The sequence below is a fragment of the Diorhabda sublineata genome, chromosome 7 (genome assembly GCF_026230105.1).
Source record: "Diorhabda sublineata isolate icDioSubl1.1 chromosome 7, icDioSubl1.1, whole genome shotgun sequence".
Classification (NCBI taxonomy): domain Eukaryota; kingdom Metazoa; phylum Arthropoda; class Insecta; order Coleoptera; family Chrysomelidae; genus Diorhabda; species Diorhabda sublineata.
Window position 1 is genome coordinate 17,993,620 of NC_079480.1, and position 20,446 is coordinate 18,014,065.

A 20,446-nucleotide genomic window follows, 5' to 3' on the forward strand; every position below is an offset into this window, starting at 1 on the left:
GACATAACAATACGTACATTCTTTTTTGGATTTGGCGGTTTGGTACATTTAGACAAAAAAGAATTTCACTAGTGATGTAATGATTGATATTATTTGGATATTGGAAAAATGCAGCAAAAACCTCTCAATATTAGCAAGAGTATATAATGAACGTCTTCCTGAAAGAAGGCAACCTACAAAAGAAAACTCGGAGAGATTGATGGAGCGCTTCAATCTAAGGGGTTTAGTTAATTATGAAAAGCATGAACGATTAAAATTTTATGACAGAACAAAATGAAACAAGAATCCTTGACGAAAACAAAATGAATCCTCACCACTTTTACTTCCAACACAAATAAACTGAAGTTGATTTTGAAGGAGGACCAGCATTCAATAAGTGGGTTTTACCAAAATTTGATTAACAGAGTGACTTTTTCGACTATTTTCTATTCGGAAATGGAGCCACGTTTAATAAAAATGTTTTTTTAACAGGCAAAACTGTTACTAATATTCATCAACTAATCCATATCACATAGAGACGCACAGTCAATTTACATGGTCATCGAATGTTTGGAGAGATATTGTTGGTGAATATTTGATAGGACCATAATTTTTTGGGGAACATTTGGATCTATTCAGATTTTCTACTAAACCTCTTTCATTGTAACAAGTTCCATTTAGTACACGTTACATGAACGATTTCCTGAGAGACGAATCGAAAGAAATGGTCTAGTAAAGTGGCTACCAAGGTAACCAGGTATCAATAAAATGGAGTCATTTTTCTGAGGTCACATTAAGAATGAAGTGTACAAAAAACCGGCGACAATAAGGGATGATATGAAGTGTAGAATACGGAATGAATTTCGGAATATTTGCTTTGTACTGCGAGTTTTTCGAGCATTCATATATGTCTATAGGGGTCAGTTCGAACACCTATCAATCAAAGTGATTCCAAATGTGCAATAAAATATGAAGTGTTCCAAGTAACAAGACATTTATCTTTGATCTGGCACACCTTGTATGATTGTGAATAATTTCATAATGTGACGACTAAAGGCTAATGATGGCTATAATCTTTCAAATTAATATCGAAAAAAGACAAAGGAGGCATTGAAGTTAAACCCAATTATCAATAATTCTGTATGTTTAGGTACTGTAAACTCTACTGGTTACAAATAAGATCTCATCATTTTCTGTTATGCTTCTTGATTAATATTTCTTTAATCTATGTGCATCAAGATTCTCATTGATATAACATCAAAGGTATATTCAATGGGTTTTATTTCTTTCCATTTTTTTGAGGCACTATAAAGACGAGTATTTTCATTACCAAGGTCTACCATTTTTTTAGAGGTACATCAAAAGTTTATTGTCGAAAGTATCCGGGGGTATACATATGATTGGAAATCCCACATGGGCGTTATGTCTGCCAAGTAATTGTTCTGATTTAGATGCGATCGCAATAATGAACAGTTCAAGAGGCTTAGGAATTAGTATATCATCTGTCTCTTGCCAAACAATTGAAGACGTATATCCACCATTGGATAGAGATGCTCTCATTGGAATGTGAGTAACCAATTTAATTTTTCATATCCAGATAATTGAAAATTTTTTCCTTTAAGATGGGAAGTCTCTGAAACGTGCATCAGATAAAGTAGTTGTGATTGTTAGTATAATCATAGTTATACCATATATTTTTACTTGAAAAACTATAAAAAGTACGAAAGGGCTCGATTCTTAAAAGTAGTTTAACATGGTATGTTTTGGCGAAGCGTTAATAGAACCAAGTTACACGACAAACGTAGTGATCTTCACTTGTTTTCTCAATAAAATTAAGTCTTTGTCAAACCAGCTGGTAATTCGAAAGAAACCGTTCCATTATTTGAATTCAATATAATATTTCGTTTGGTATCGACTTCTGACAGTAGCGGTTCGTTTTGTATTAGATGCATTTGATATTCACTTCAATTGGTATTTTCGGATTTTATTATTATTGACTATTAAAGTTCATTTAGGATTATTATTTTTGGGTTACTATTTGAGGTATATAACACAGTGTCGATTAAACTGGGGGGCTATCTCTGGGGCCACAACGGACTTACCGAGGAAATTTTAGGCTTTCCTAAAATATGTTTGGTCTGCTGCCCACTGGGTCTTGGACTTTAAAATCAATACAATAATCACTCGGATATTATTTGAAAGAATCAATCCTACCAATTGAAAACGAGTCATCAGCACAGGTATAAAACAAGATATGGAAGCAAAATTTACACCATGCAATCCACAAGTGACATGATAGACGACAGTCTACAGTAGCAGACTGACATTAGAACAGATTTATTTTCTATAAAATAAAAGTTTTCGATGGCTGAATACAATATTTATAAGTAATTAACATGGTCTTACATATATGTAAAGCTATACCCTTTAGATATGTATTTACGAAAATAATAAGAGTTTGATTTCTATTTAGTATTAGAAATCACATAGTTCTTAAGCTACTAGAGCATCCTTCTCTAGCACAACTTCTACATGTTTTATCAGGAATAGAAATTAGGAGGAGGTCTTTTGCGGTGGCCTTATTTGATATCATCCGAAATTTGGAAACTAAACTAAACTTGGAAGTGGAGGGTTTTCCTGTAAATTTCGAGTCCGTTTTAAGCCGTGATAAATGAACTTGACCTTTAAATCTTCTAAGCTCAAGCAGAGAGTTTGGTGAGTTTTTTCGAACCAACTAATTACAGATTGCCGTATCCAAGAGCCATATAAAAATACTTGCGATAAGTAGAAATAGACCTGTCCAATAAATCGCTACCTCCCATATTAGTATTATAGCGTTCAATAAGAAAAGAGCGATCTACTGATATATTTTCTTACATTGTGAATACCGCTTCACATGCCCAAGGTGGTGGTCTTATTTCATATCATCAGTAATGTATACATACATACTGAACTTGGAAGTGGAGGGTCTTCCTGTAGTTTTCGGGTCCATTTTGAACCGTGATGAATGAACTTGACCTTTGGTTCTTCTGAAATGAATCAAAGAGTTTGGTGAGTTTCTTTGAACCCACGAATACTCCTCCACTATGTTTTGGACCTAACACCGTTGCGATAAGTAAAAATAAATATGTTCAATAAATCGCTACCTCCCATATTAATATTATAGCGTTCAATGAGAAAGGAGCGATCCACTAATATATTTTTTTACTTTGTGAATATAGCTTTATTTGTCCAATTAGATTTAATTTATAGCAATTTGAGGCGGCGGTAACAACATAGTTGTCTGCCCATTCAACAACGATTATGACATGATCCTTGTTAATAGCCGAAACATAAGTGCCACAATTTTCTTTTGCATATTCTTTATATTGTGAAAAATTGCTATTTGTTCAATTGTTTGCTATTGTTCTCATTCTCTAGAGTAGTTTCTTTCTCCAATTGCCGTAATCTAAATGTTTCATTTAGTGAACTTTCAATCTTGAACGTTCTTTCTTCTCGTTCACACTAAATCTTCTTCAAGTAATTAAACAAATTTCTAATCATTAATTATATTTTTAGATCGATTTTATGTTTATTAATATCACTGGTGATTGTCTCCACGGCATTCGACTTATATTTTTTATATGTGGGTGAAGGTAAGTATTTGATTTGAAAATTTTCCAAAATAATCAGTAATAACTATCATAAAAACGAAATATAACATTATACCAAAGAATGGAATGAGTTTTTATTCTCTTAGTGGTCAGTTTTTGTAACTAGTAGATTTGACAAAAATCCGGAAAAAATGAAAAAACTTGACACTAAAAAACTAGTGAGGCATGTTCCAAATTACAATTGGCCACATTCCATGAAAATATTTCATTTAAATTTTTGAGGACTTATACTAATTTCATATCACACTTTATAGGTCGGGATAGATCAATTTGTGCATTCTCTGTATTCTCCAATGGTAAGAAATTGTTCTCAATTTCGAAGCGAGCCTCTAATTTGTCCTGTCTTGATGGAATCAGAGTGATCAGTATGTTTTGGATAATTATTTTACACACGCACTCAGTTTATACTTCAGGACCAGTTTTCAATTCTAAAGATGTAGTTGAGGTGAGTATGATTTGAAATTATATGGAAGATTGCCATTTTATTTATGAAGGTTATGAATTCATATACTTTACTCCTTGATCTAGTAGTATAAATAATTTTGGACGAATTTTTTGATTTTTGTCTTCAAGATTCAACACACAACAGAGGCGTTTGGAGAGCAGGAAATATGACGATTAACCTCTATACCAAGTTGAATCTCTGAGGAGAAAAATTTATTTCTTTGTATACTCGTTGATGTTTTTACATTGTATGAAACTATTAAATGCATTTAGTTGATAAGGGGTGAATCAACATTAGAATGTAACAAAAGTTATTTATCCATCAGTTGAATAAAAAAAATTTATTTTCATGTTATGAATGACTTTATACTAGAACTTTTTTTTTCAATGGCGAAGTTAAATAATCCAGGACATATTTTCAAAATTTTTAAAAAGTTGAAAAAAGTTATAGATGGCCATTAAATATGACAATTCGCAAATTAGTTCTTTAAGTAATTGAATTTTTATAGTTTTTCCAAATGAGTGGAAAGCTCTCATTTAGGTAACAAATGGATATGTTATTGGTATAGGAAACTATGAAATTCCGAAATAGGTTACCTAATTGCTTGGTTCATTACAGAGAAACATTTTTTAACGTTGAACCACGGGGTCGAGAAACAGGTTTTATAGTATCAATCTAGAACTGTACACCATACTATTAGACGTAATTTACTCCATCCATATCATGCTCAAAAAGTTTTGTTACCCCTAGACTTAGTTCACTAAGTAAATTCGAGTCTAAGTCTAATTATGAAAAGTTTATGAATTCCATTTTTTCCCAATTATCAACTAGGTGAATATACCGCATTGCGTCTTCAAATCTGTTGAAACTCATTTCGTTTCTAGCTATTTCAACATTATAATCCTAACCCGTCAACCAATACATTTATCAGAAATATAAATTTTTCTTACATCTTTGCATTGAAGAATTGAACTTAAACTATAGATGATATGAAGATATAAAAATACGAAAAAGATGTTTTACTTTTCAATTAGTATAAAAATTAGTTCACTCAAGTGCTCACCAGCAACCTTTTTTGTTGTTGAATACCATTTCCTCACCAGATTAAAATAACAAACTGTTTAAAACTAATATGGAAATAATAGTTCTATTAAAAAAAAAGTAACTTACATCTTTCCTCAATGAAGTCAATCAGGTAACTAGTGGTGAAGAGAGTTATCCAAAAGAACCTCATTTCACTATTGTCAACTAAACTATCTGTTCATTCTTCACCTGAGAGACACCTTGTAATAATTATTCCCAGAAAATTTTGAATTGACATAATATTTTAGTTGCGGCTGGTCACTATTGGATTTTAAACCGCAAAATTTTGGGTAGTTAAATTCAAATGTAGCAGCTCTACTGACGAAGATTGTTCGGGTCGGTCAAAATCTGCAAAAACCATAGACAAAATGCAGCCAAATAGTATTGAACAACTGTCGGATTTAAGATAAAAGAGGATATCGACATATAAAAAGAACGCAAATGCCATATAATTATTGAGCTGTCCGTTAAAACTAACATGCTTCCTATGGTTGATGTAACTGGAATCAGGACTGTTTTGTTGGGAAAGTTCTGGTATTTTCTTTTAATTTATTTTCCCCCAAATTTGAGCTCAGATGTATACGACACATTCTATAATAATCTTACAAACTATGTCTATTTGTTGAATGATGATGGTCTACTTATTATTTGCGATTTTAATATTCCCCAATACTACAGAATGCATGCTGACTTAACTAATGATGATAGGTTTGTGACTTCCTTAAACAACTTCACCAAATTTCTCAATGTTACAGAATTGAACAAAGTTATTAACTCTCACAATCGTACAATCGTTGATTTAGTTTTTAGTCGCAATCAACTTTCAGTAAGTTGATCCGTTAACTCATGAGGATAGATTTCATCCTTCCCTTAATATCATTTTCATGTTCAGAAATGCAAATGAGTCATTTCAATCACCAGTGAATTCAAGATACAGCTTTCGAAGTACTAATTTTTCCAACTCTACAGCGATTTGCTCAATATCAACTGAAATCAATTATTGGTTGGAAACAACGTAGACAGAGCTTGCAAATATTTTGACAGTCAAATTCAGTCTCTGCTAGTGTACCCAAAAAAATTCTCAGATCAATCAAAAACCTCCCTTTATGGTTTAACAACGACATTATTTGTAACCTTAAGATGAAACTTAAATTGTTTGCCTTGTATTCTATCCCTGTTTTACTGAGTCTGAAATTTAACTAGCCTCAAAAAATTGAAACCAAACTTTTGATCTGGTCTGGTTTCCAGTCTTTCTATTATGAGACTGTGCGTCTATTCTTGCAAAACCATTATATTGTCTGTTTAATCTCTCGTCAAAATGTCTTAAACATTGATATGGACAACTGGACGAATTTATTGTTAGGTTGTTGTTATTGACAACTATCGACCCATCAAAATTACTTCCAACTTTTCTAACGTATTCGAAACTCTGTTTCACCAAGTGAAACTATCCATATGTAATAAACAGCATGGTTTTTATCTTAGTCTCGAATTAAATGTGTTTCAAGTACACTTGGATACCGTTGGTCAGATTGATGTTATCTATATAGATTTTTCCAGAACTGTTGATCGCTCGGATCATGGCATTATTCTGACCAATCTATCCAACCTTGGTTTAACTGATTCATTCACCAACTTTCTTATATCATTCTTTACGGATAGAGAACTCACAGTCACTTACCATTGTTTCAGCGGCTTAGAAATTAACGCATCTTCTGAAATTCCCCAGAGCACAGTACTTGGGCCACTATCATTTTTAATATCTATAAATATCATTGTTTTAGGATTATGTTCTAATGTTTTCCTTTACGCTGATGATCTGGAGCTGTATCTTTCCATATAGAACATTGCTGACTGCCACTTCCTTCAGCATTTCAAAGTGTAATACTTTATCTTTCACCAGAAAACTTGACCCCATTCTTCTCAATTATTGCATTTATAAAAATGTGCTTAAAACCTCTGTATGATTCAAAGATCTTGGTGTTACATTTAACAGTGAATTAAACTTTGTTGAGCATATTGATGTTATCCTTGGTGGAGCCTTCAGGAACCTTGATTTCGTACTGAGAAACTCTAGGCAGTTTTTCGAAGTTGAAACCGTATCTTTACTTCTTAATGCTTTCCTTTTTTCTAAACTAGAAATAATATTCATAGAAAGTAAGTTGAATCAGACACAGGGAATACCTCAAAACACACTGCTAGAACGCTTTATCTTGAACGATCTAGCCACTAGACGTATGTGTACAATTGTTTACTTGTACTTTACAACGTTAATTGTTCAATCGTTAACTTCAATGTATGTCTTTTCCACCTTTTAATTGGCCCTTGGGCTGTAGGGTGATGTAAATAAATAAATAAATAAAAATGAAGAGTATGCAAGCTGGTTGAGGAGTTTGATAAATTTGGAACGGAAGCGAACACGAAAATACATTTCTCAAGCCTTATCAGCGCATTTTTAGTGAATCAAGTCGCATTTTTTGCACCGATTCATAATTGTAGATGAAATAACTCACCGCTATATTCCCGAGAAGACAAACCAATCAAAAGAGTGGATTGCATAGTGATTGCGATGTTTTTTTGGGGGGTAGTATTAAGATGGTGTTCATCAAATTTTGCAACTGCAAATTGGTGAGAGTATGTGAGAAGAGGTGAAAAACGGTGTTAATATTATCATAAACAAGTTTGGTTGAAAACATTTTTTAATTTTTCAAGATGAACACGACTGTCACTTGTACAAATGAAAAATTCCGTTGACACTAACATCATGTGATAAGAATTCTAGAAACTCATGATTTTGCGTCGGAAAAAATTGATTTTTTCACCCCACATCCTTCATCTAACTCTTTCGCAAAGATCTCACATAAAATGATGTAGAAGTATACTTTGAAGCTAATAAATAGTTTATAAAAAAATTGATTTTAAAATCGATAATGAATCTGCGTGCATAACGCGCATGAATTTGAGTTGAGTAGCGGGAACTGCTTGTTTTATAGGTTAGGCTTCAACTCACATCAATCAATGTTCCACGAAATGGTTCGATACCTGATCGCAACAAAAGCTGCAATACGGAAAGAAATCACAGCTATTTCCAACGAGACATTGTCAATAGTAATGGAAAACTTCGAAGAAACACTTTGATGTGTATCGACGCGGAATGACGCCATTTGTCTGAAGTAATCTTATGAAAGTGATAAGTTCACTATAAACAGTCCATGTGATATTCCAATGAACAAAGTCATTAATTAAATTATCGAAACATTGTATTCATGTGATTCCATTTTGTGTGTAATTAAAATAAAACAAATTATACTGGTTTGAAATTCATGCGTTCTTTTTGCACCACCTTGTACAAAAAATTGATTTTAAAATCGATAATAAATCTCGTTTTTCCTCTTTTTATTGAGCTCACCCTGTTCAAGATCAATTCTTCGGATAACCAATTTTTTACTACGATTTGATAATGAATATGAAAAAACAAGAAAAGTTGAGACTACAGAACCATTGAAATGATACTTGACGATTTGTTTCAGATCACTTAAAACTTTTCGATATCAGTTTTCAATTGTTAATAAGATACATAATAATTTTCTATACTCTTTCAAATTTTAAATAATTCAAAAAACATTATCGATGATAATATTTCTTTGATTTGGTTTCAGTTTGCTAATTCGCTGGTGAGCATGGTTTTCATCAATGGAGACTTAGCTTGTGACACTTTTTTAATGGTCGGGGGCACCCTAGTTACGTATGTGTTCTTTAAAACGAACGCGATGCCTATCTTGAACCTAAGGGTTATACTCAGACATTACCTTCATCGATACGTCCGGTTAGTATTATATTTTATTGATTGCATGAACATTTTATATGGAACTTCGACTAATAGAGCAAGAGCCTACGACGGCCAGAACTTATTTTATAAAAGCTGTGTATGTCTCCAACACAGCTAAGAATGACCCCCTACTATCAAGTTCCGATTGTGGTTATTTGGACAGGTAAAAGTTAGTAAATATGTATAAACTACCTTCAATTCTTTAAAGTATAAACTCCAATTTTTTATATTTTCTTCAGGATATATGTAGAAATTACGTTATCCATTGCCGGACACTTACATATAGTTGACAGACACATTAAAAATCCACTTTAGATGCAAGCTCGAAGTAGCAACAATCAACGTTCAGTATTTGATATTTGTGCAGTTATTGTGTGAAATGAAAGTGAAATTTTATTTAGTAAAGGTAAACTAATATCGTTCTTATAGGAAACATTGAAAAAATTTATTGGAAATCCGAATAAAACATAACCTGAAATATAAAATCTAATAAGGTAGAAAAATTCAAGAGAATCAAATCCAAAATGATTTATTTAGCCGCATGCTGGGTAACTCAATGGATGTGGAAATGGATGGAAAGATTTTATCCTAGTGTCGTTGTCGATGTGCCATTTGGATGGAGTCATTTGCAAGACAGATAAATCTGCTTTGATGCAATGCCTAGAAAAAGATATCCACAGATCATATAGATGTTCTAATAAGTTGTCTCAGGGGTTTATGAAGAGTTGTTATGCTCATAACACGAGGAAGCAGATACGAAGATAGTACACCATGCATGTAACATCAAATATTCAGCAGAGATAGTAATCAGAAGTGCTGTTACTGATATTGCAGCTACAATGCTTGGTGACATGCATCACCTTAAAGTGATTCGGGACGGGCGATGATTTAAGATATGTTAACCAAAATACATGCTGAGCTCGGACAGTTAATATGTCAAAGCAAACGTCTTATGTGTTAAAGTTAGATGGTTAAGAGAACTGAATTTATCGAAAATCATAGAGGTAGTTAGATTGCAGAAATGGTAAGTTTATATAGAGGAAGTTCCGGGACATGATGCAAAAAACTCGGGGCTAAATAGATAACTTGAAAATATTGCTATGACATGAGTCCATACGACTCCTCGTTTCTGAACTATAGGCACTTAAAGTTGCGATATGTGGAATTATATTTATATAATTTCAAAAATATAGTTTTATATTCTTTTACAACAATTTGTAGTTTTATTTGGTCTAGAGAAATCAGAAATTATTCCAAGGATACAGTTACACCAGTTCTCATATTTCGACTTTTTCTCTATTCTCTAAAAAATGTTGATCAATATTTCAACCTACCTTCTTCAAACCTAAGGAAATTAGCAGAAATACCTCATGATTAGAAGTCTATTCGCAATTGATTTGTCAACTTATTTCATAAAAAAACGTATTTCCTTGGACTCAATTTAGTTTTGAAACAAAAGACAAACTTACGAATTAAATTTAATCATGAGTTGACTGTTTCCCGAGTAAAATGGAAGATCAAATTGGCGGAAGACATTTGAAAATAATAAAATCACTTTAGAAAGATACTTCAGATCTGTTTATTTGCCAAACTAAATTTGTTACATTCAAGTAAAAATGATTCAGAAGTTTTAAGGATATTCCCAGAAAACATATCTTTTGTGTATTTTCGAGAATACACGAAACTCCTTAGGTCTTGGAGAACCAGAGTGTCACCATTCCATCGATTTTTGTTTTGTTTATGAATCGTAAAGTCGCATCCATAGTAACAATTCGTTTTAAGAAGTCTACATCGTTTTCAGATCGAACGCGATGTTTCTACCCTTGCACGCTTTTGGTCAACATTCAAACATTTGGGGATCCATTTTGCAACAATTTTTCTCATGTCGAAATTGACGTGAACTATGAACGCGTTCGTCTGAAATATTCAGTGCTCCAGATATCCGTTTTAGCCCAGTTCGACGGTTTGATAAAATCATGTCATCCCGATCGGTCACCATCTTCAATAGTCACGGTCACATACGAAGGATATTGATCACCAAGGGTATTAAGCATATCTTCGTAAATCTGCTTTCCTCTTAACCCTTTTAAATACAGGTACTTGATGATGGCTCGATACTCCAATTTTTCCATTTTCACAATTTCGGTGGACATGTTTTTTCTTTCAATTTATTGCGTAACTCTGGTTTACTTTCTTGACGTCAAAATTCACACTGACACTTCTAATAAGTTATTGTTCGTTACTTTGGTAATTTGTTTATGCATAGAACTGGTCTAGGCTAACTGGATATCAATACATCCTTGTGTAGAATTTCCAGTCTACTTACTATTCCAGTAGCATTCTTAATTGGGGATTCGTCGGCGCTCTTCTTTCTCAGAAAAGTTCCTTCAATACTGTATTCTGCAGCATCATCTACACGAAATTTTCATAGATCTATTTAGTCGTCTGCGCTCTTCTCTCCCAAAAGCCTTTCTATATAGGTAGAAACTAGTTCCCACAATTATTCTTCTATGTACTCACCTGGACGATATGTTAGGCAGGCGTCAGTACTCTTTTCTCCCAAAATTGTATCTGCGTAGGTGATAACAAACACTCACACTTTTGGTTTCTGTAACATCATCTGGATAGAATTTCAGGAAGGACTCTATGCTCTTTTCTCTTAGAGTTGTTTATCTGTACTTAATAGCAACCAAAAATATTTTGGTTCAGCGTCCCTTGAACGATATTATTATTGTTCTATGTGGAAGTCTACGCTATCACGTCATAAAATTGTCTCTGTTTAGGTAGCAACAAGTTCCCAAAATTTTACCTTCTCCAACATCACCTGGGTGGTAGTTTCCTCATGTTAGACAGGAGTCTGCACTTTAAGGCACGTTTTCGTTTAGGTAGTGATCAATTCATACAATTTTGTATTCTGCAGCCTCACCTAGATTATATTATTATTAAGCTAGGCAACCGTCTGAGCTCTTTCATCTCAAAATCGTTTCTGTGCAGGTAGCAACCATTTCTCACAATTCTGTAGTCTTCAGCGTTACCTGGACGATATTATTAAAATTATATTGAGTACTTTATTCTCTTAAAATCGTTTCTGCGAAACAGTAACCACATTTATATTTTCCGCAGCATCAACTGTATGATATTTTCATTCTGAAAAGCAGATCTTCTCTCTCAAAATCGTGTCAGTGTAGTAAACAAACTGTACCCACAATCTGTTTCCTGTATCGTCCATCGTCCATCACGTCAACCATATCAACATCATGATAGGCAGCTGTGAGGAATCTTTTCTCGCAGAATCCTTTCCTCGTTGACAGCAACCAGTTCTTTATATCACATTTTGCTGCCTTTTTTCAGGTTAACCCCAGCTCTTGCCGGTATGGTTTTGGTTTCTGCTACTCTATTGAAATATTTTGGATCTGGTCCAAGATGGTTTTACATCGTAACGTCCTTTGAGGGTTTTTGTAAGAAAAACTGGTGGACTACGCTTCTATATATCCAGAACGAGTACAATGTTTCACAAATGGTGAGAAACTTCATATGTTTATAAGTTTCATGTTATTTCTTATGCCATAGCGCTCAATTTTCAAGTTTCTTATAAAAAGTACTATAAATTTTATTCAAAATTTGTAAATATTGACGTGAAACCTACATTGGACTAAAGTCTATTATGCTAGATAGATTTTTCACAAAGTATCGCGATGATTGATTGAGTGTTTTATCCAGTTATTTTGCTGGTAGCATAAGTTTCATTCATTGTATTATTAAAATTGTATTTGGATATTAACCTAGCTTTTCAATTTATCATATTATATTGGAAAAATATATCAATATATATTTTTATATATAATCAAAGAACAATGTTGATACTTCTTTCTCGTATCTTATAGAGCAGCAATAAATCCTTTTCGATTATTGTATTGGTGGCTTAGGTTTCAATTTCCTTGCAATTATCCGTTTATTACTAAGCTTCTCCCCAGGAAATCAGGCTCTGATAGCCTTAGGTATATGGCTAAATCTAGATAGCCAAAGCTACTTGTTGATTCTTCTGATTCCATTGACAAAACCAGCATATTGAGGGACAGGTCCCACAGTGTTATTTAGTATATTCGATATTCTGACAATTGTACCATTTCATTGGACGTTTGTTTGAATAACATCCTTTTCTACAGGCCTCTTCATGAGTTCAGTACTCGTACAGTACAAGCTTTGCGTCACCAATTCCTCTCCGTACCTCCTCTATACAGCTGGACATGGTCCTTATGACTTGCAGTGGTCTGGCCAGTTCTTCTTCCATGTTGAGTTCGACAAGCTCAAGATATTGTTGCAGATCGATACCTCTAGAACCAATAGAAAAAATATCCATGCACATGATATTGACACTGTACTGTTGATCTCTGTACACATTGAATTAATTGTCGTTATGTTTATTCTAGTGTGTTGGACATTCTTGGTACCTGGACGTAGATATGCAGCTATACTTCTTTTCACCATTGATATTTTTTATGTTGATGAAATATCCCAAATCCGGAATTTCTATGGTATCACTGGCTACAATAGGATCTATTATTTATTCCTTTGTAAGGGCGTACTTAGACGAGATGTCTGGAATATCGTCCACGTACTATTCTCCGTAAATACTCAAATATTTTGTATTTTATTCAGTTTTTCACAAAATATACTTTCTAGGACTCCGACTTCTGTCTATATGAATAATTATTATTTAAAAACAACAACAAGAGCTGCTCCATGGTTAATGGGTAATATTTTGGGTTATATTCTAACGAGAAGGTGGTGTGAGAAAGTGAAACTGTCTAAGGTATTCTGTGATTATGATCAAATTAGATTTACACAATTTGAAACGACGTAAACCAACTAAATTAAACTTACGATTCCATCTGGTTTTTACTATTATTGAATTGTTAATTCTATTTTTCTGATATTGTTTCAATTTAAGATGTATTCAATGTGTTTCTGGACCATGAGTATAGGAGTAATACTTTTATGTACCTTTTTGGGACATAGTACACTGAGAGGACCTGATTATCGTAGATTTGAGAACGCTTTGTATATTGCCCTTTTAAGACCAACATTTGCTTTATCCGTAGGATGGGTGATATGGGCATGTGCTACAAACCATGGAGGTATGTATCAAATTCATTTAATCATGTTGGGATCGTGAGTTTGGTTCTTAGTTTATCAAACATTCTGTTATACATATTCCATAATATATAATACTTAATCCCTCTCATTTTCGAAGCTCATTCTTCGTCATATGAAGCAATACACATATACATCTAGAGAACATGATCAAAATGTATGAATAACTTTTTTGGTATGGTATATAATAACTTACTAATTTATAAAGGTGATACTGATATCATTTCTAGTGAATTAGTGCCATGATCTTCAAGATCTAGAGTGGGAAACTAATGATTTGAGGAGATTTCATAGAGATTAACAGATATTTATTTGATGATTCATTAAAAGTACGAGAATCAAAATATTATCTTCTATGTAACGCCCTTTGCTTGAGCGGTAGCATTCATTGCATCGAGTCCCAAAGCTGTTCCATAGGATTGAAATCGACCGACGGCGCAGTCCATGATAAAACATTCATATGAGCATTTTCTAGATACTCAGTTACCAGCTATACTTAGATGGAAATGAGGCTGCACTATAGATTGGGGAATATTGTCCTAATAACTGGCAACATCCAAATAATCATCCAATAACTAGAGATAATTTCATCCCTACGAACATCGCTTACTATCATAATTGAAACGCCGTGATAACTTTACATCTGCTGAACAGCGATAAGACGTTTTAGATTTCCAGATTATTTCTATATACGAAGTTGCCCCGTATTAGGATGAAAACTAGATCACCTCTTGTTAATGGGAATACCCAAAGTGATGTAAGAAGCTTGCACTCGAGTGAAGTAGTTTGAGCTAGGGCTGCCGTGTAGAGATTCCAGTGGATATTGATTGGATTGAAAAACGTGCCTTGGTAGTTGATTCCACAGATTGGTATACCAAACTCTTTTAAAAGCGATCAATTTGTACAGTGCGATAACTCTGGACTCCCCATATTTCTCTGTAGCTTCAGACATAAGCCAGAAGATCAGCGGTTGATCCAGTTCTATAAAATTTGTATGGATGGTCGCTGAAAGTGTTAGCAGGCGCAATATATCTCAATATTCACTGCTTAATGACTTTATTCATGATCTTGGCAATAGCTGTGACTGAAGAAATCGGACGGTAGTTGTTAGGAACCGTATTTTTCCCTTTTTTAATATGGGTTGAACACGAGCAAGTTCCCGATCTGCAGGTAAAATATTTCTTTTATAGGATAGAGAAAATAGTCCGTTTCTCACAGTCTGGCCGTTCACAACGACTTGCTAACTGACCTGGAGTGATTGTAAGATCCCGTAAACGAATAGATCGGTCTTGTAAAGAATTCGTTCAAATTGTACAGCCACTATATTTTTCTCTAATTATGTCAGTCTCACGGTATTGCCTCATTAAACGACAAATAACAATGGGTGAAGAGTTAGAGTCTTCAGTTACACTACTATAGTTTCCATCCGCTTCAATAATTCCTACTACTTCCAGATTCTCATCCTGGTGTGAATATCGTTATTTTATGTTTTTCCATTCACTGAATTGTAATTTGACTAACAAAATTAACGTTATAGACATCGATATTAGCAGAAAAATACTGCTAGCATATGCTTTCCAATCATAAAAAAATGTTTTATCAACATTTTATGACATACTTCAGGTAACAAAACAAACATCACAACTGAGTACTAAATATTTCACGGTAACTTCAGAGCGCTTACAAGAGTTGACTTGACAAGACTGACGTTAAACAGTCAGAAGAAGGCGACTGCGAAGCTCTCGCACTACATACTCAGCGATTTTGACATTCAGGCGTCAGTCGGCGTTGTGCTACAGCCATGTAAACATGTCCACAATTATTGATGCTCCCGCCAAGTGTGATTCGTTTTCTACAGACTGGAGGCTGCAGCGCTGCAGAAATCCATCGCAAAATTAGGGATAAACTTCGTGAGTGATGGTGTTGTGCGTGAATGGTGTCGAAAGTTTAAAGATGTGCATTTTGAAGGGAGCCAAGGACTCAAATCTGTCGTTTCAGATGACTTGATTCAACGAGTAGACGGAATGGTTAAAGAAAAGTGCAGATTAACCATTACTGCTTTGTCTATGGAATTTCCAGAAGTTCCAAAGTCTGTTTTGTAAGCTACTTGAATTCATTGGGGGCAACTTTCTTTGAAGAGAGTATTGAAAATCTTGTCCACAGATATGACAAATGTCTCAATCTTTTCGGTGATTATGTCTAAAAGTAACTAAATGAAATTATTGTTTCATATGAACATTCTTTAATTTATAGTCTATCGGTAGTTGGGATAAAAACTGCCTTCGTATTTATGATTGATATAAGAAATTAACTTGAATATTCTAGATAACGCGGAAGAAAGTAAGAGTGATATGATTGACAAAATAAATGATAATTGTTAGTTAATCAGTATTGGAAAACCACCAGAGAAACTAAGATTATTCAACATTTCACTCATCGCTTTTCATTTTTTGATATATATAGACTGTTCGTAATAATACATTTTCTCATAATAAATTTTTGTTTCGATGACTAACCTCTTTTTCTTTTTAGGAATCATAAATCGGTTTTTATCATTGCCAATATTCCAGTTCTTGAACAAATTCATATACAGCATGTATCTACTACACGTAACAGCTTTGTATATGATAGTTTTCTCTAGTAAAACTTCAATCTACTTCAATGTATTTAATTTGGTAAGTGAACATTCTGCACTTGGCACCTGTCACCTATCATTTCTGTCGTTTTCTTTTGGTATGGTTCAAGTCAATTGAGAGAATTTGTAATTGACGGTAACAACACCTTATCTCAAAATTTCATAGAATTGGAATATTTTGATATGGATATTGATCATATCATACAAATTCAGCCTAGAAAAATTAGTTTTTAATAATACTAATTCACGTTCATTATTTCCTCATCATCATTCAATACTTTTAAACGAATCACTGATTCTTAAAATCAAATATTGTAATGCAAGCCTGGATAAGCTCCAACTCTTTATCTCTTTCTGTAAAGTTCTTTGCTGTCCAATGACCATACGGTATCATTAACCTATTAATACCGTAGGTATAAATATTTTGTATATGGCAGAGGTAAAAAAAAAACAAAGAATTGTGGCAAGATGATGGTACCGCTTCAGAATGTTTTCGATTAACGTTATAGAGAGATGCATCGAACAATTGAATTTAATGATAAAAGTAACAAAACTGAAAGAATAAAAGATGTCATCACTGTCAACTAAGAGTTGTCATTTATTAGCTTGGCCTATTGAAATACAGTTAGGTTTATAAGAAACCGTCTTTTCGTTCTATAACTCACATCAATATTGATGCTATTAAAAGATGAAGAAACAGTTTAAAATGTAAATATGTTTAAAATCTTTTAACTATTCTTGATACTAATAAATCTAGTCCGCAATATGGTTTAAGAAGTACGGTAGACTGAGAAGTGTACGTAATAAATTTCCACAATGGTTTGATTTTTATAAAAAATCCTTTTACGCCTAACGTAGGGGTATTAGATAACGCGTTGCTTAAAATATTATTTCAAAAAACCACAAACTATAAATATAGATAATACTAATATATTAAAATTGATAGAAAGCAGACGAAAGAAGGACGAAAAAATAAAAAGATAATCGATAGTTTGAGATGGTCTACGTTTGGGACACTGAAATATATTCAGAAAAAAATATATCACACGTTGAGAGCAATACTGTGACAACTCAAAGGTCGTTTCGAAAAAATCGACTTTAAAGCTTTTCAGCTCTTCGAAAATGAGTATTTAGTATATTTGAAAGATTTTTCCCCCACTTACACAACCGACATTTTAGCTGAAAGCTATATTTAAGTTGAGATATATCTCTTCTTTCACATTTTTTTAATAAAAAGTGGTTTTTGAAAAATTAAAAAAAAAATTTCAAGTCTTAACTGAAAGTATGGTTCAAATTGAAATTGTAATGTCAGTTTTATATTTTTTTTTGCTCTATTTGAATAATGCATTCATTAACAATACATATTATACCTACTCCTATATTATAAAACTAGTCAAAAAATGGGAAAAATAAATAATGAATATCGAATTTCTAGACTTTTATTGTATAAAAGTTTGAAATTAAGAAAATGTAAGAACTATAAGTTTTTTAAAATTAAAATTAAAATCAATATTTTTTTTTGAAATTAAACGTAACTAAACGTAACTTAACAAGGAACAATAGTTAACGTTAGGAACATTATATGGATTCAGTGTTTTATTAGCTTAAACATTAATTGTCGCAGCAGGTACTTTGCTCTAAAGCAAAATGTAAAATATACTTAATTATGAAATCAGAATCAGTCTTCTTACAGTTGGCCTTTTTTCTTATTTAGCTTTTGGATTGGTAGATTTTCGTAAAATGTTTCAGGGACAACTCCACTGTTTACTAAAGTTAATAAGTCTTCTTTTTATTTTGGGAAATAGCAGTAGGTAATCCCTAATCTTTTTTATATTCCAATTTATCAAGGATCTTCAGTCGTTTTTCTTAGGTCTTCGTCTTCCACTGTATCATTCGTACATGATTTTCTTTTTCTTGTGTTTCTCCGGACTTGAGCTGGTTGAAACGTAGCTTGATGGAGGATGTTAGCAGATGAGTCCAAAAAAATACTTTCGCATCTCATTACCGTTAAGTCTTACAATCTATACAAATCTCTTACAATACGTCCACCACTATATGGTACGAAAAAATGTTCACTTAAAATACGTAAGTTATGCAGGTATTATAAACTCGATTCATAAATAATACTTCCTCAAGAAAAATAAAGCTAAAACTGAATATGAAACATTTATAACAATTTATATTTAAAAAAACCTGTTTCAAACTGAATTTTGAAAACTATTGTTGTTTTTTCCTATCATATTGGCTCCATTTGAGAATATTTATACACTAAAGGTCTATGATAAGTCGGTAAAAGATAAATAGAGTTAAGATGGTTACGGTTTTGTATAGAATAGAATCACGGAATATTAAAATATGAATAATGACATATAATGCGGTACCCCTTTTTGATTGAAAATTTGGTAGGAGATTGAAGGTGCAGTTGAATAATTTTATTAAAATAATGTATTAACATCCCTTAAGGTTAACCTCCAAATTTTAAAATTGATTCATCAATTATTTTAGTCTCTTATTATACGAAAATAATTGCAATAAAATAAACAACAAAATTTTGAGTTTATTGATAATATATTATTTATTTTTCAGACTTATTGGTTCTGGGGGATATTCATGTACATGTTTGGACTGTCCATCATTTGGGCACTCATATTCGAGAGCCCCATGATAGCTTTAGAAAAAATCGTTTTTCGAAATATAAAAGATAATTAGCATAAAAATTCATTGAATTGTAATTAAATATAACTGTTGAACAGTTTATTATCAGTAATTTAAAATAAATGTTGAATAAATTTTTTTTATTTATGTTTGATAATACTGTTAGGCAGGCATATGACTCGATATTGAGAAAAAACCCTCACCAAGCTCTAGCAAAACTTGGAATACCTTAGAAATCAATACGATTGGTGAAAGTTACACTCCGTTACCTGCAGTGTTGTTTGATTTCCTGAGGTGATTCTTAAGGGTAGTAAATTACGATTTATAATAGCAAAAAGCATGTCCTAGGATATTCAGATGTGTTCATAACAAGAACGAAACAGGAAGTACAGAATATTTTTTTAATATTTGAGTAAATAGCAAAATGATATGGCCTACGTGTCAACGAACATAAGACCGAGTATATTTGATTGAATGATGATTTTTTAAATGATAACCAATAAAAACTGACAACAGAGCAAAACAAGGAGCTGTTTCTGAAATTTAAAAAATCGATAAAAGATTGGCAAGAAGCGATGAAACAGCTGGAGATCTAGGAAACCTATTATAATCGAAGGATATCTCGAAAGTACTGAAGTTAAGAATTTATAGGACAGTTAAACAACTTAAAGTGTTATAGGGTAGTGAATAAGAAAGAGGAAAATAGGCTTAACGCATTTGATAAAGGAGTCTGTGGAGGAGGCGCAAACAGAAGAAGAGGACTTCCACATAGTAAATGACTATACTTCAAGTCATGTGCCTATAAGGCCTTATTTCTTAGACTTTTTTTTAAATCTTTCCTATACAATGTTCCCTAGGAGTCCCTCCTCTCCTTTTCTCTTTTATCGGTGAGACTGATGGGATGTGGGGCGTGAAAATAAACTATTGTGAACTTTCCTACTAGTGGTAACATGGGATGATGACTAAAACCAATAATATTAAATATGACCTTATGGTAAGTGAAAACTTGTTTG

At 32.9% G+C, this 20,446-nt stretch overlaps 1 protein-coding gene across 4 annotated transcripts in view; it reads left to right on the forward strand.

Annotated features, from left to right (window-relative positions):
- The window catches only part of LOC130446189 (nose resistant to fluoxetine protein 6-like), a 42,804-nt gene extending 23,236 nt beyond the window's left edge, over positions 1-19,568 (forward strand). For 2 of the 4 annotated variants that reach the window (XM_056782264.1, XM_056782265.1), the window contains exons 4-13: positions 1,331-1,545; positions 3,538-3,614; positions 3,887-4,077; positions 8,820-8,986; positions 12,341-12,509; positions 13,420-13,616; positions 13,673-13,802; positions 13,941-14,127; positions 16,676-16,818; positions 19,365-19,568. In XM_056782264.1, coding sequence (XP_056638242.1) covers positions 1,331-1,545; positions 3,538-3,614; positions 3,887-4,077; positions 8,820-8,986; positions 12,341-12,509; positions 13,420-13,616; positions 13,673-13,802; positions 13,941-14,127; positions 16,676-16,818; positions 19,365-19,487 — 1,599 coding nt within the window. In that variant the 3' untranslated portion in view covers positions 19,488-19,568. The remainder of the gene's footprint in view (positions 1-1,330; positions 1,546-3,537; positions 3,615-3,886; positions 4,078-8,819; positions 8,987-12,340; positions 12,510-13,419; positions 13,617-13,672; positions 13,803-13,940; positions 14,128-16,675; positions 16,819-19,364) is intronic. The other 2 variants (XM_056782266.1, XM_056782267.1) reach the window with 1 other exon arrangement.
- Positions 19,569-20,446: the final 878 nt, after the last annotated feature.